The sequence below is a fragment of the Streptopelia decaocto genome (genome assembly GCF_964273445.1).
Source record: "Streptopelia decaocto genome assembly, chromosome: 1".
Lineage (NCBI taxonomy): Eukaryota > Metazoa > Chordata > Aves > Columbiformes > Columbidae > Streptopelia > Streptopelia decaocto.
In genome coordinates this window covers 44434162-44451184 of record NC_138663.1, presented here as the reverse complement: position 1 = coordinate 44451184, position 17023 = coordinate 44434162, and the positions used below count along the sequence as shown (strand labels likewise).

Below are 17023 nucleotides of genomic sequence, written 5' to 3'. Positions count from 1 at the left end.
CTTAATATTTAAATTAGCTTAAAAATATAGTATTTTACATTAAATTAGTTGTGTTTCTTAAGCTCTTTTAATTGTTCTCTACTAACTGTATAGCAGATTTCATTTCTATAGATAACCAGTACTTTCTAGCAAATGAGACCAGGGATTTCCTGTGGTTCTAAAAGTCACATTATTTTTCTTTAGTATTCTCCAAAGATAGTAATAACTGGTCCATATTCCTCTTCCTCACTACAGTCAATAATCAGGTTTATGTGTGCCAAGATTTTGTAGCCTGGTGGTTCAAACTTACTCCAGTGCTAAGAAATCTTAGTCTTGTCATGTTTTGAGAGTACGTTTTCGAGTCCCAGAGATACAATGACAGGGACATTTATTTCTGTGCTTCCCAGTTAAAACAACTTATATTCATTTTTAATACTACGACCAGTATTGGCTGTTGTTTATAAGCCCCTTGGCAGAAATAGTGTAGGAAAAAAAAAGATTAAGGAACCACTGAGGAATATACTTTTAGTTTAACAGCACTGCAATACTGCATGAGGCAAATGATGTATTTTTAATGTGAGATTTGGAAATGCTCAAGAATTTTGTCTTTTTAACAGTTTTTGGTTTGTGGTGTGGTTTGGAGGATTTCTTGTTTGTTTAATTTGAGTAGAGAATAAATGAATGAACAGACATAGGCATAGGCCAGTGGAAATCTGTGTCTAAATACAGATCAAACATTCTGATTTAAATAATCCAATCTGAAGACAACAGTCATGTCTTGATGGTTGAGCACTCAGTTTCTAGAGGGTAATGTAGGATTTACTTATGCAAGTTGGTAGCTCCTCAGTTTTTGAAAGCATTTGCATGATTTCTTACAATGTGCTGTGGAGTTTATTTATATTCAATACAGCATAGCGATCATACATGATACATAATTATACATTATACATATATGTTGTACTTCTGGCTGAACAAATGAGAGATTGAAGGAAATAAGTGGAAGGAATCTAATCAATATGTAACTTAAACTTCAGAACTGGGAAATTTGAGGAGAGTTTCAAAGAGTTCGAACAGATTAAATGTTGGATAAATTTTACCTCTATTTGAGTATATGTTCAACAATAGCACAAAAAAAGGTCACCTGAGTCTGAATTTTCAAAGCTTATTGAAATAAATCTTTTATACATCTTGCAGATGTTGCACTCTCAGTTTCCCAAAGCCAAACAGTTGTGGCTTTGTCCCCTCTAACAATTTTAGAGCAGATAGTATTCTTTTCTCTTTCTACAGGGTTCAGCTGTTCTGACTCAGCAGCTGGTTTTTCATAGTGTGGAGCACTGGGTTTGTGGGAGATCTTCTGGGTACATGTTCATTCAGAAAGAAGAATAGGAAGTGACAAAACTGAATCTGTGGAAGAATAGTTTGTTTTTCCCCATAAGATTGTAACAGCGAATATTTGCCAGAGACAGGTACAATTCAGTTGAGCTACACATGATCTGGAAGATCTTTAACAAGCAGTTAGACAAGTGTTTTATACATCATGATGCTTTTGTTAGTAAAACATGAATGTAGACAATTAAGATTACCTTCTTTAAAAATTATAATCCTGCCTATATGTTTGATTTATAGTTTTCATACAAATTAATTATCCTTCTTTTCAAAAATTAAACCACGGTGCCTCTACTTCATGCAATTTGTACCTCCGCTTTGCATTACCTATTTTGCTCCTTATCTGAGTTCTGTCACGGGTTAGAAATTGTTTTAGGATAATAATACGTCTGTCCATGTGTCTGTTTTGTTTAGCAAGAACCTATCTGGAAAATGAGAATTTGATCACAGTGAATACTCTGAGCAGTCAGCAGCAAATACAAGAGCTCTTCAATATATTCTACTTTCTCACAAAAGCAAAGTTTGGGAGTCTAAATAAGAAATGATAACTATGGCAAGTAATAAGGGGATTTGAGTCTTGGGTGCCTTCTATTTTGAATGAGTTTTGTGCAATGACTGAGTTCTAACAAAGTGGTTTTCCCTGTTGAAATGATGGCACTGAGACATTTTTTGCGGTTTCTAAGGTGACTGACCATTTGTGGCCACTGAGGTTCCTTGAAGGGAAAAATTGGGAGTTCCTAAACTCAGTCAAAACTTCAAAGTGAGAAGAGCTGAATTAGGTATCGTAACCCAATGACTTGGCCCAAATGGGAGGAGTGCAAAAATTCTTTCCCAGAAGAAGAGAAAATTTAAGTGACTGCAGTCAGAGACCAGTAGCATGGATAACCCAGTAGCCATGGCACGTTAATTAAAGGAAAAGGTGTAATTAGAATGGGGTGTTTGTACCATGACAGAGAGAAACAGTATTTCTAACAGTTAAGCGCTTTTTGCTTTCCATTTGAAGTACAAGTTTTGCTCTTGTGGATCGTTGGACTTTGCTTTTTCTTTCTCTAAGCCAGTCTGAGAGGCTATTTTGAATAGGATATTCAAATAATTCTGGCATTTTTCCTTAAGAACTGATTAGAGTTTGAAAACTTGGTACCTTAATCTATCTTTCCCTTTCAGGGTTGTTTTTTCCTGACAGATTCTTGCTATGTTAAACAAGTGAAACCATATAACAAACACTCTGGTAATCAAGCCAACATAAAGCACTCATAAATTATCACCAGGCAGCTCTAAATCTGTCATAAATTCTTACTGACTCGTTCACAGGAATGTTTATGTAATTGAAAGAAAATATGGAGAGGAAGTTAAGTCTCCTTTTTACAAGTTAAATCAGCTATAGCAAGATGAAAAACACCCACACACTTGGCATTGGATCAACGGAGACATTCTTGAAAAGCAAACCTTTATGAAATCTTCATTATGAAATCAAATTATGAAATCAAATCCAAGGTGTAAAAATTAGCAGTTTGCCAGGTGTCACTGATGATACTCTGCTTGCATATTCCTTGTATAACAGGGTGTCACCTCGGTCAGGGAGGGACAGATTTGGAATCATTCCAGCAAAACAACTTTTCACATAGCTGGCAGCATAGATGTAATGTAGGATATGTTAAAGCTGGAATCATTGAAAGGGGTCACAGTTCCATAGATGTGAAAACTAAACAAAACAACACACCACAAAACCAGCTGAATGAGATACTGTTTTACATGACATCCCTTAAAAAGAGGGGTAGAAGCTTCAGTGAAACACAGAGAAGTGTATTAGGAGATGTTTATGATATGATAGGGTACAAAGTAAAGTACAGGAGCAACTGGTAGGGGTTCGTGCACCAAAGAGTGGGAATATTCATAAGCAAAGTAAATGAGAGGTCATTTAGTATTAAACACACAACAGCTTAGTCCATTAGTCCATTGATCACAGTGATGCAGTTGTGAAATATAATGTTAGAAAGGCAGAATATTTGGAATATATTAATCACAGGGATAGGAAGTTTATAATCTTAACAGAACAGGTGGTGAGGATACATTTGTTCAAACTAAAGAATTTTGAATCAGCAAGTCCAACCAATAAATAGCCAAATATCTGAGAAGGATAAGGTGAAGTGTCCTTTGATACATGCCTGGTAAAATTAGTCACACCATGGAAAAAAATGAGAAATTGTAATGATTCACAATCGTTTAATAATTCTGGTGTTTTAAAAGAGATGACCAAGGCAATTGTTGACCTGAAGTCACTCCTGAGTAAAACGGTGGAATGGAAGATTTAGGGTTATATGGAAGAGTCTACTCTGACTATCGCAGAATTTTTCTAGGTGTTGCTGATCATTGTGGTTTTATGAGAGGGTGGTTTCAGCAGACATTGCCGGCTGATTCCTAATGGTTTTGTCTGTGACTTTGTTTTTTAAACCCATCAGTGTCAATACGTGACCTTTGGTTTTCTTTAAGGAATTTGATTTATTATCACACATCATTTTGATTTAAAAGACCCTCTGTTCTGTAGCACTGGAAGAGAACATATTAGATGGATTAAAATATTGGTCACATTTTTGGTAAAATGTTATTTAATGTTTTTGTCCATGATCTGTAAAACATTTGATAAATATCAATTGGCTAAAGAGTGAATTGCAAGAATAAATAGCTATCACAAGATGATGCTTGTCTGTCATTTAACATCCAACAGTATGTTGTTGTTACCTTATGGACAAAGTACAACTTTGTAATACATAGCAGACTTAAGAATGCTAGTGACACCATCTTGAAAATGGTGATGTGGGAATTAAAATGGATGGTGTCATCCATACGAACTTCAAAGTGTCTGCAGTTGTATGTAAACAGGCCCTGTGAGTATGTGCAGAGAATCTGTCTTAGAAGGAGAGAGGTAGTGATTCTGTGCTTCATTAATAAGACATCAGCTGGAGTAGTGTGCATGGAGCTTTCCTATTTGTATTTCAGGAACAAAAAAATGCATTTAACCAAAATTTAAAAGAGGACCACAACAAGTGATCCATGGACTGGGCAAAAGTCTTGCACTGCAAATTTTGAGTTGAATCTGTTTTGTTGAACTGGAGAGAAGGTTGAGAAGTGACCTGTTAGTGCGGTGTGGGAGAGAGACAGGACATTTCAGCCTTACTGTCAGATAGAATAATGAGTTCTATCAGCTAGAAGAAAAACAAACTTGTAAAATCGTGTAAAGCAAGGGAATTAGTTCTTAATTTCTACATCTGTATGCAAAACTGCATCTAAACCAGGGCAGTCAAACTCATTTTCACCGGGGGCCACATCAGCCTCACCATTGCCTTCAAAGTAATGTAATCTTAGGACTGAATAAATGTAGGAGTAGTTACATTTATGCAGACCTAAGATTACATTCAGCCCTTTGAAAGCAAGGGCAAGGCTGATATGGTCCCCAGTGAAAATGAGTTTGACACCCCCGATGTAAACAAACATCTCAGGAAAACATTCCATTTCTACTTAAATGGTCCCAGCTGTTCTATATGCATCAGATGTTATGGCTTACTATAAAGCTAAGATCTTTATGCCCTTGCTTTGCATGTCTCACCTAAATATAGGTGCAGAAAGGAACTTAAGAGACCCTCTGATAATGTTTCTTGCTTCAGGTCTGCACAGTTTGTGCTAGGACAGCGATTCTAATGAAATACTGAGATTCTGAGTTTTTGTTGGTCATTTGTGGATCAGGAAGAACTTCACTCTTGTACCATATAATTTGACCTTTAAATCTTTTCACCTCCCTTTGAGATGATTGGCTGAAGTATTGAACACAGGTGATCTGTGCCTCCAGGTGCAACAAAATACCAATCTTTTTGTTTTCCTAATGTAGTTTCCTTGCAGACCATCATGTGATGACTTGTCTTCTGGCTGAAAAACAGATTTCTCTAAAGTCAGATTGGCAGAGATAAGTTTCCTCATTGCCTTCTGTAGTATCAAGTGCAGGCTGTGTGTACCACCAGCTGGAATCACTCAGGTACGTCTCACCTAAGCGCTTTCCTGCCACGTCAGGGCTGGGGATAATCATGGCACCTTAGTAGTCTCTATTCTTTACTTGTTTTAGCAATCAGTTTGACTTTCTAGGCTTTTGAGGTATTTGATTTAGGTAATTCCTGAAGCTTTACATAAGTATAGCTGAGTGAAATGTAATGGTTGTGACAGAGAGATGGTCACTGTGAATGATCTAACATCTTTGCATATTAACCTCTACTCATGCACAACATTCCCAAATACTTGGAGGTTTCAGTAGGTTCACTCAATTCCTATGCGGAATTGTTCACCTAATCCCTCACTGATACCTACCAGACATTATATAACAGTATAAGTAAAGGTAACTTGAAGAAAAAAAATATTAATCTTCTTTGCAACATAAACTCAAGAAATGAGTAGTGCTAGCCTCATTCATATACATTAGGATATTTTTGCTTAGGACATGGCCAAGCCCTTAATTCTGCAGCCTGGCAACTATCATTATCCAATAATTACAAGTGCAAGAATGAAAACTGCAGTGCACCTAATGCGTCTTCAAAATTAGTGTAGTCTATTCATTTTTTCCTCATGGTGTCACTATAGGATAAAGTTAATGCTCTTTGGTTATTCTCTATACTGGAACATATTTCCATTTCCTTTGTTTCACTCTGACTTTTTGGGTTTTCTATTACATGTTTAGAAAAGATGATAACAAATATGCTGTCTTCAAATTTGGCGGTTTGTCTCAAGCATTGAACCATCCTTAACATTGTGTGTGAATTTTTAACTTTTTAAAAAATGATTTAATATTAGAATAAATTTAGCTTTGGATAAAGATCTGAAGAATTAGAACAGTTCTTCTAATGAACTGAAGGTAGGAATTGCCATGTTTTAAAAAATTATGAAAAGGCACGTATCTTACAGTTAAGTGAGCTTATGATGTTAAATTAGTGATATATATTTTCTGTGTGTGAGGAAGAAATCTAGGGCGCTCTGTTTCTGTCTAAGCTTCACTTTTTCTTATGTGGTTGTACAGTGTTTTGAATTCAACTTGATAGATTGATAGAAAAAATATTCTTTTCCAAGTGCTTGGTGGCAAGAGTAGAGGGAAAGAGATAATTTTGTTTTGTTTTCATATCAATAGCATTTTTGTCTGTGTAGTTGTTACCACTTTACCCAGACCCATATTCTCAAAAAGATCTAGATAACCCACTTCCATAGTGGAAGGGTGAAAGATGTGGCAGTAGCAAATGAATATACATGTTAAGTAGGGCTGAAGAGCAATTTGCCTGTGGTATTGTACAAGAATAGGAGCCAGGCACAGAGGTGCCATTGCCCATTCCTGCATTTGGAGCACATCCTTCCTGCAAGGCAAGGGCCACAGGCCATTCCCGCGAGTTCCCTTTTCTGCCTTGGTGTTCGGCTGGCCGTGTTCAGGATTGTAATGAGGATGAGTGTGACTGTCTAGTCAGTAGGAAGAAGATCATCCACCAGTTCCACAAAAATCTACATCCTACTGTGAATGCTGGCTGCAAGTGAACCTCTTGGGTTTGCTTTGGTTACCTGAGCTGGTGATCAGCCTCTGTCTTGCTTGGGTTATGAGCTCACAGGTGGGGAAAGTAACTAGAACCCGTGTGTTCCAGGGTGGACTTGATAGCAGTATGGTCACTTTGCGAGTTTAGCAAAGGAGTTGGTTCACCTAAAGAAGTTACTGAGGACTGAAGAGTTACAGAGCTGTTCAGCAGAAGCCTGAGCATTGTCCCTCTGCGCTTTTCAGTGAGCTGAAAATCCTGTCAATATTTCCAGCAAGTTAAGAGTCCTTTTTTCTCTCACTTTCTTCAGTTTGTCTTTTTACATGAGATAACATATATCACTCTTCTTAGTTAAGTGCCCACATCTAAATATTGTCTCTAATCCTTACGCCATGTCTTTCACTTATGTGCTTGTCACTGCCCCACAATTCTTTAGTAGAGTCAATTGTTCTTTGGGCTGCTAGTTTGGAGACAGTTGAAGTTACTATTTCTAGACTGTTGTCTTGATGACATCTTAGATATCATCTTCCAGTGAAGTGTGAAGTGGGACAGCTGAACAGCACACATCGAAAGAAATCTAGGGCAAAATTAAATTTGAGTTCTGCACATGGCACAAAATGCCTGTTTTAATCTAGAATGGATGCTATAAACTATTTCACAGTTGGATGTAAAAGTTTATTAGTTGTCTAGGGTGCTGCTTTCTTTTCCAAAGGGCTGACACAACCTTCTTCATGACCTACTAATTCTCTTTCCAATGGTCACCATTTTATGGCCATGCCGGTTTTTGATGCTGAGATGTTGGCTTCAAACTGCAAGGCGCGTGTAACATTCTGGTTCTGCAAGAGAAGCAGCCTCTCATAAACTTGTTGGCAGAACCCCAGAACCAGATATGCCGAGTGCCTCCTCCTGCCAGCTGTGAACAGTAGCTCTTCTGGCTTTTCATAAACACCAGGCCAAGTTGGGGGAGTCACCGTGTCCAGTCTGAAATGCAACATCTGCTTGAGAAAACCCTTCACCTCTACAACACAGAATTTCCTCATTGTTGCCTCAGGAGTTTCTCCAGTTTTTAAGCCTTTTCCCAACGGCAGCTTTTTTAACTTGTGTATTAGAGATGTCACTACCCAAATAATTCTCAAATTCCTTTGTCACCCACACTTACCTCACTTTGATCCCAATTTCCTTATCTTCTCATGTCAAATGCAATCTCCTTCCATATCACCTCTATTCTTTTGCCTGTTCTCCACTCACCCACTGGAAGGCAGTTGTTGCAACTAAATCCTGGTTTTGCTACATACTTCCTTGATTTCCTCTGCTTCCCTCTTACCTTGAGTAGGGGTCAAGAATAGCAATTTTCCTCACTTTCTGATCTTTTGGAGGTGTCTTGCTTTTTCCCTACCTTCACTTTTAAGACTGATCATTGTCCCCTTACTGCCTATACACTTCCAGCATCCTAGGAACTTGAACAGAACGTCCCCTTGGCCAAGAAGGACTAAAGATCAAGTGGAAACTGCTTTGGGTTAGTGTAGGTTTGTAGAAGTCTCTTTGGATCTGAAGAAAGGAACGCTGAACCACTGTCCCATGCCAGAGGGGAGCCCATGAACCTCTCTCCACCTGGAAATGTGTCCCCCTAAAATCCCAGGTTTCTGCAAATACATGCCTGTTAATTCTTCTCTCTCCTTCCAGTTTCAATTTATGTCTGCTATGGGAGCTCCAATTGTTCATTGCCCCACTGTCCCAAAACTTTTCACACTTACTCCCTGCTCCAACTGTGTTCCATGTCTTGGCTTTCATGTGTCTTGCTGGCCACCCTCAGTCTCTTTTGCCCCAATTATCTCTCCCAAACAGGTTCAGCTGCTCACTGTGCCACCTTACCTGCTTGACATCCCTTTGATGAACCCAGATCAAACTCTTCTTGACAGTTTTCAGTTCTTGTTGTTTCACTCGTTTCCCTTAGGTCTGCTTAGAGTTGTGCTGCAGCTCATGTCTCATCCTTTAATTTTAGGGGTCAGTCAGCAATGTAAGAGATGCCCCAGTTTTATAGCCTGAAAATCCGGCCACTTTGTACTTTTGGTGCCTGAAGTGAACGTGTTTTAACACAACTCCCTGTGCGACTCTTTACAGGGTGCGATTAAATATGGGAAGTCAGCAGTTCAGTAGTGCACCAAAGAACCAGTTAATTAAGGACTTTGAAGTATTTACCATCCGTAAACAAAATCTGCATTCTAAACCAAAACTGCCTCCATAGCAATGCTTGGGTTTGTGCGGGACAAGATCAAAGCCCAGTGAAACTGGAGAAAGGGGAGGGGAGGCCCTTTCACTGATTTCACTCTCCTTTGGACCCAGGCCCCTTATGTCCTTCAGCAATGATAAAATGATGCACAAAGCACTGGGACTGTACAACTTCATTTTATTTTGTGTGCTTTTATAGGTTATAAATAAATGACAAAATTACAAAATTTATAACTGGAAGCCCAAGCATATTTACATAAGTATTTGTTGCAGTGAGGCTACTATTTACTGTTCTCCTATACAATTTTCCTTTTGGTACCATATTTTTAGTGTTATTTTTTTTACCATCAGTTGACTACATACATATCAACAGTGAATAGGCAAAATATGTACAAGGAACTGTTTTGTTCAAGTAAATTGAATGTTGTATTAAAAGTATGTCATCACTCAGCGCTATGATTAGGTTTAACTAAACCATATACAATTATCAGGTTTAAACCAAGTTCAATTGTCAATTTTTGTTTTTGGAATTTACCAGCTGATGATTCTAACGGAAAACCTCAGCTGGATACGAAATAATAATTAAAAAAACATTAAGACAACCACACAATTTATCAATATCTCTATAATGAACTTCAAAATGATTCACAATTTGACTGGATAGAACAATATACATTAAAATGTCATTTTTCTCCTATAGTGATATTTGCACTGTTATCATTTCAGTTCTACATAAATATACATCATGGTATTATACAAATACTCCACGGACATTAAAAAAATTAAAATACTTCAAAGAAAATGTAAGTAAATCTTATTTAATCAAATATTAAGCAAACGCTTAACTATTTTGTTCCATGAAAACAGTTTTATTACTTTGGAATTTTTTTCTTTTTCTTACTATTTTTATTTAGAAAATGTTTTGCAGTAGAATTTTATCAACACTCTTCCAAACAAGGTTTCTGTGACAGAAATCTTGATAGCAAAATCCATGGTTTTGACTTTTTTAGAACCACTGAGATTATTTTTTAAAAATACTAGTAGAATTCATGGCTATAGCAATGTTGAACTGCATAAACTATATGTAGGTGTAGAAGAATGACCATTCCACTTTCATTCCAGACTGATCACACAGAACATCCAGTGCACTGATGCTACAACTCTTATAATTTTCATAATGCTGCAATAGCAGTGGTTTACTTAACTTTAAAATAAACAACATTTGTCATAATTAATCTGGCTTCCTTCCATAAATAGTCGTATGTTTTCCTATAGTACCTCTCTTCCATAAAAATATTTAATAAATGTTTTCTGTGCATTATTAGTACCTTTTGCTAACCATTCATAAAACTCTGATCCTTTGTTACAATGCAAGACATTCCTATTTCTGTAGAGGATCAAAGGACACCAATGATTACATATAAAACCAGTGCACACAGAAATCAGGGTGCCTAATTTCATGTCACTTTAATGAGCTCTTCATTCAACATAGGAATTATTAATGCATTCAGTGGTTTCACAAATACTCTATTTATTAATTCTGATTCTATATCAATTAAAAACTGCCAAGATTTAAATAAAAAACCAATCAAATATTCTACTCATAGGCAGCATTAGTGTTAGTTTAGAGACCTTTTGTTGTTTCTTTAAAAAGTAGAATTCTCTAAAATAAGAAATCAAAGAAAGCACTGTGGCAGAGTCACAAGGGAGAACTGCGTGAAAAATAAGGTTTCTCACTCCTCTTGTGGACCGTAATTTTAAAAGTCTTCATATAGTGTCATTCTTCTGTCAGTGCTGCAGGAAGAAGAACATCACCAGAGATGACTGTCAGCCTTTTTGTGTTAGTTACAAGGCCACTCATGGGGTGCAGTCTTCCTCTCTGCTGGGTCGAAACGTTGCCATAAAGGAAAGGCTGTGCTGTGACTGCTTGGCGTGCAAGGCACAACAAGGAACAGGGGGGGCAGTTTTGTATCAGAAAATTGTAGTTTCATACTTGGTATTAATGCCTCTTTTGGCTTCTTGTCCAGGTTCAACAATCCATGGTAGATTTGCAAGAGTCTTTTGTTCGGATGGATCTATCTGCTTTAAGACAAACGCAAACATACAGGCGGGTTACCATCTCTGTGCACAGCGATCCTTGCAGAAGATTTTTCTTTAAATGAACAGAACACAGAAGAAATCCTGTATTGACAAGGTCCTACAGCAGTGAGTGCTGCTGTCTACACTCCCCTGTACCCACGGTTCCCTTCTTTCTCCTCTCTAGATCAGAGCTGCATCTATCCCCAAGCTATAGGTCATCGCAGGTTGCTAAAGCTATGTTTAAAGCTAGACTTGATCCTGAGAAGTCTTTTGGTTACTGAATGTTATTTCTCTAAAATTTTATGTATGAACATTCTGTGTCAATGGACAATAAGATGTACAGCCATACGTTTTTGTCCCCAATCCTCTCATCTGATAATTAAATATCACACAGTTTGGTGCTCACTTTATAGCCAGTGAATAGAAGACACTGTGCAGTCATTTTTCCCTTTTCCAAACCAAGTCACCCTGTGCCTGTATTCTCACCTGATTTAAAATAGTTTTCATATTTTTTTTAAAGCTCTACCGTAAATGAATATTTCTCTGTCATGTAGGCACTTCAGGAGTGCACTTCAAAGACAATATGTAGGCTCCAATGAGCTTAGATTCTTAGACATTTGGGATTACAAAGAAAATATTGAAAAGGTATATTAAATCCCAGTTTTGGTACAGGAGGGTCTGCTGAGGGTCCAAAAAAAAAAGGGTAAGAAAAGAAGTTGCTTGGTGTGACAAGATAATTGTAAATTGATTTGGATTTGTAACTCGATTTGGATAGATATGCCGTGGTTGTGTATCAAACAAGTTTGGTGCTGATTTTATTTCTTGATACAAGATCAGGAAAGTCCACGGAACCACAGAGTTTTAGAAGTAGGCATTGGCTGTGATCCTCAGCACTTAAAAAATATACTAGACTGAATCAATTACAGCTCTGCAATTACTATAAAGGACATAAACGCAACACGAGCCAAGCAACATCTTAAACTGGATGAATCTGAAGGGAGCAGTTGCTTGAAGCGGTTGCCTGTGTTGGAGTGATACAACCCTCTTGGCTGATGTGCAGAAGTGGCACAACAGAGACACGGAGCATTTCTGACTCAACAGGTATGCTTGTTTATACAGCTTCTATGTATAACAACTGTATAGCTGAATTTTGTTGTTTGCATGCACCACAACTTTCTACTTACCACTGACTTCCGAATACTAACACGTGGTTTGGGAATAGGCTTGGAGGGTTTATTTTCAAAGCTTTCTGGAAGGGTTGAAGAATGGCCCCCTTTTCGTGCTTGTAGTGCAAGCTGATAGGCCACCTCAAATGCTTGTCCTAGTGTAAGAATGATTTCGTAAGCTAAATTCTGGAACAAAACAAAAACAGTTAAAATTGGAGTGTGGTTGAATTAGTGTCAGATACATGAAGTGGGGTCATACTGTCTACAAAAGTGATTCGTAATGTAAATACTATAAATCACACTGATAATAACTTCCTAAGTCTCTGCAATATTTACCTCTGTCATTTGATTTCTCATTGATTGAAAACAATCTAAATGTGATTTATTGTACTGAAAGTCATTACTTCTAAAAACCTTGCAAACATTGTCTCACTAAACATGAAAACAGGAGTGGGTGAGTGTGTGTGTCATCTCTTCTTAGAACAAGCACATTAACCCCCCCACATCTTTCCAGCTCACCCTATACCTGCTGCTCTCAATATCCCACCCATCTTCCACTACTCCTCCCCCTCTGTGACACTCCACCTTGCTCGATTTTGGGCCCTACGCAGGCGTGTAAGTCAGTGTTCTGCTTCAGGTGCATGTTTCAAGCGCTGGGGGACCCTTCTCATGGTTTTGTTTTCTAGAAGTATAAATGTTTGAGCTGAAACGGGCTTGCCAGCCATACTCTTGTAAGTTTGGAGGGGTGACTGTGTATGACCAAAGAAGTCAGGCTCTTAAGACTAAGACCAGTTTGGTGGTAAGTTCTCATTGAATATGTGGAAGGAAACTTGTCGCAAAGCTTTTAAAGCATGAATGAGGATCCAGGTGGTGTTTTTTTTTTCAGTACAGTTTTACATCAACTGAAAAGCAGCTCTGAGTTTCATGTTTGACCTTAATCTAATTCCTACGACAATTCTTTTCAGGTTTGTGGGTTTGTTTTGTAGGCTCCTAGCAGAGCCTATTTCTAGGTTCCTAACTTTCCAATAATGTTTCGACCCCCTGCAGAGCAAATGCAAGCCTGCAGGCGCTCCTTGTTATGTCCTACAGTCTCCTTAGAATAATTCATAAATCTTTGATGTAATTCAGAAGTTACTCTCTCTTCCCTGAACCTCTGGAGCCCATAGTTGGAAGCAATCCTACACTGCTTTGAAAGTAGGTGATCCTTTAAAATTCCCACGTTTCTAATATAATTTTAAAGGAGATATCTCTTTAGCTAGTCAAGCCTAACTGTTGAGTTTGCAATAAGCCAGAAAGCAATGCAAGACACTTGGCAGTACACTATCTGCCCTTCGATCATTAAAATATAGTTAAAAGGATAAACATTTTATTTCATGCCCTATGCTGTAATTTCACTGTAGTCATGAAGAACTTCCATCCCTTTGTTATCACACTAGTATATACTGAGATAGTATAGGCTGAATTCAGGGTATTTAGCTCATTGTAAGAGCTTCTTATAAAGGCGCCAGCTCTGGTCTTCGTTAGGTCAGACAGAAAACAATTATACTCCTCCACTGGGAGATGCTCTCAGCTGTTACAGCTGCAGTCACAACAGCAAGCTAGCCAAAGTTTCACAGCTTCCCAAATAAAGATGTCTGCCTGATGTGATAGCAGTAGTCTCCAAATTGTCTCCCCTTTAACTTAAGGAAACTGGCCAGAACCAAGAAATGCTGAGGATGCAGTTTGCCAGGGGAGTAATAAATGAAAGCCTAAAGAGACTATTATAAGGTGCCATGCCTTTTAGCAGAATGCTGGCTATGGAATTAAGACCAACAGAATATAATTGTTGAAAATGTATGGAATAGTATTCTTTTAAATGGAATGTATCTATTAGTAGAATAAGTATATTACCCTAGAGACAACTTAATCAGCTGTTGTGACAGTAAGATAGTGTACTATATCATCGTGGGATTGTCTACAGTGGATAATATTATTGCTAAGGAATACATCAACAGGACAGGGTGTAGTAATGGCTTGGAGAAAAAGCAGACTCTAATAGTAGTGGGATTGAGAAAATGCGCTATCCAGTGTGGCATAAAAAAAGATGACTGAGAGACAGGTCTGAAAAGCTCTGAGATAAGAGTGGAGACAAGCAAAGAATTTGCCATGCTGAGCCATGAATCTAGTCTGGGTCCTGCATCTTGTCAAAAGCCACTATGATTTGTTTTCTCTTGTAGTCTGTGCAATGAAAAAATAGGCCTGCCTGGAGCCTGCAAGCTATGGGAATCATGTAACTGTTTCTATGGTTAATAAATATTTGAAATAGAGCAAATAAAACAGAACATTCACTGTTCTGTTCAATATTCAAAATGTAAACTGAACTGTAACTTGTACATATATTTCACATATAGTGTACTGTGGTAGAGCCCCGATGAACAGAAGTCTGCAAATGGAGGCAAGGATGGCTTTCAAATCTGTAAAATTTAAAAAAAAATCTGCAAAATTTCATTTGGAAAACAAAATATTAATTAAATAAGTTTGATTTGAGGAATTTAGCAACACGATCTAGTTGAAGTTGTCCCTGCTTATTGCAGGGGGGGTGGCCTAGATAAACTTTAAAGGTCCCTTCCAACCCAAACTATTCTATGATTCCATGAATTTCTCACCTGTAGCCTTGGGAGAGGAATATGAGGGTTAATTTGTATGGATTGTTGCATGGGCTATACCAGAGAGGCGAGAGCAAGATTCCCTTGGGGATGTGGGTGGAAAACCAAACCACAAAATAAACTACAGTGGAAATTCTTCTGATGGAGTGGGGAGTCTGTTTGATTTTTATCTTTTTTTTTTTAACATGTGGCACAAAAGGAAGGAAACAGGTCTGCCTCTCCAAAAGATGCTCAGCTCAAAAGCTGTAGACCCCTTGCTCACTGGAGAAGACATTGATCCTTACAACACACCATCAAGCTCCTTGGAAAGGAGGCAAAATATTTCAGACCATGGTGCCTCTGAGGCTGCTACAATCCTGTTCCTTGCTCAGCACGGCAGAGAAGGAAAGTGAGTAAGTGAATGCCTTTAAGCAGGTTTCTGGGAGATGAGAAATTGAGGTCAATTGCCTTGTTTGCCACGTAATGTTACAATTCAATGCCTCAGCGCAAGTCTGAGTCAGGATTCTTCAGCTGCTTTAATTCAGCCAACCCATTAAAATGGCTAATTGTTATCTTACATTTTAACTGACTCTTTTTACTGCATGAGTACAGCAGGTGCTGCTTCTTCATAGCTTTTTAGAGGCATGAAAATGCAATGTTCAGGCTTCAGGAGTATTTTAAGAAGGAGAGTAAGATTGTTAATGTCTGTCTTTTGAGCTATAAAAGCTTAAAATGTCACTTGCAAAGGAATTTTTTTTAAAAACTACCATTCTGCCTTTTTGGGAAAGCACTTTTCGTATGTGAGGATTTTACAGGTTTTTGCTTTTAGGCGATTTTTCCCTCTTTAAGATCAATGTCAAATCCGGTCTTTTTTGAAGACTGACTTTATTGAAGCAGCTTCCTTTGGAGTCTCAGAGATTATTAATGGGAGCTACCCACCACATCTGATGTGCAGAAATCTCAATTAGGACACCCTATGTTCAAGGTACCAAACTTAAAATCGCAATTTGCAAAATCAAACAGAACATAGTATATGGAGCCTTAACTTGAAAGATCTGAATAATACCAAACTAGTTAAAAATATCTATTCCCTCAGGTCAAATCAGTTGCCTACTTCTTACACATATTAGAGTCTTCAAGGTCAAATATTGAGGATTTCTAGTACAAAAGCCTGACAAGGAGGGAAGATTGCTTACTAGTAACAGGACTGATGAGAGATGCAGAGCTGACATACATACATTCAACAGTGTGAATGTATATGTATGTTCTATCCCTCCAGACCACAAAACTTTTACTTTTAGGGGGGATCTGGAAAGGACATGTCTGTGCTCTCCAATGGATCAGCCTTCATGCATTCAGGGGGAAGGAAGCTCAGCTCACTAAAGATGGTGTGATGAGACCAATGTGGCTGATACTCGCTTGTAACAGCTGTGGACTCCTGGGCTGCATGAGGCTTTCATGATCAGGCACTCCTGCAACTTAAGTTCTTGATCCTTTCTCATTCTGGACTTAAAGCAACTTTGGAAGGCAAACTCTTCTGAGTCCATACCTCTCTTCTAATGCAGCACAAAAAGATCTCTTGTATGCAATGGGAGGATGGAAACAGGCCTTCAAAGTGGATCTTTCAGACTGTTGCAAAAGCCACCGAGGTAGACAAGAGGGGGAGATTATTTTGGTCATGAGCTGAAAGCTGCTTCTACCTGAGTATGCTCCATCTCAAGAGGTTTGCCAGGAGCAACTGAAGTGGTTTGACACATTCCACCTAACATTCCCCAGAGGGGGGGACTATCTGGGCATGCTGTCTCTGGGTACTGCAAAGGAAAGAAGTTTTCTGTTCCAGAGACAGGGGGATGCCACACTGATTGTACCTGGTTGATCATATGAACAGAGAAAAATTTTATATAGTCCCTTCATCCCCTCATGAACAGAACTTTGAGACCTGAATGCATGCTTTTTCTTCTCTTCTAAGTATGTAAACTAGCATTTTCCAATTCTTATCCAGCTTAAG

The 17023-nt window shown here is 38.3% G+C and overlaps 1 protein-coding gene across 16 annotated transcripts in view; it reads right to left on the bottom strand.

The window, feature by feature from the left end:
- Window positions 1–11117: 11117 nt before the first annotated feature.
- The window catches only part of ANKS1B (ankyrin repeat and sterile alpha motif domain containing 1B), a gene marked incomplete at both ends in the record, with an annotated part of 433162 nt that continues 427256 nt past the window's right edge, over window positions 11118–17023 (bottom strand). For 10 of the 16 annotated variants that reach the window (XM_082076086.1, XM_082076094.1, XM_082076095.1 and 7 more), the window contains 2 exons: window positions 11118–11228; window positions 12410–12577. In XM_082076086.1, coding sequence (XP_081932212.1) covers window positions 11118–11228; window positions 12410–12577 — 279 coding nt within the window. The remainder of the gene's footprint in view (window positions 11229–12409; window positions 12578–17023) is intronic. The other 6 variants (XM_082076088.1, XM_082076089.1, XM_082076090.1 and 3 more) reach the window with 1 other exon arrangement.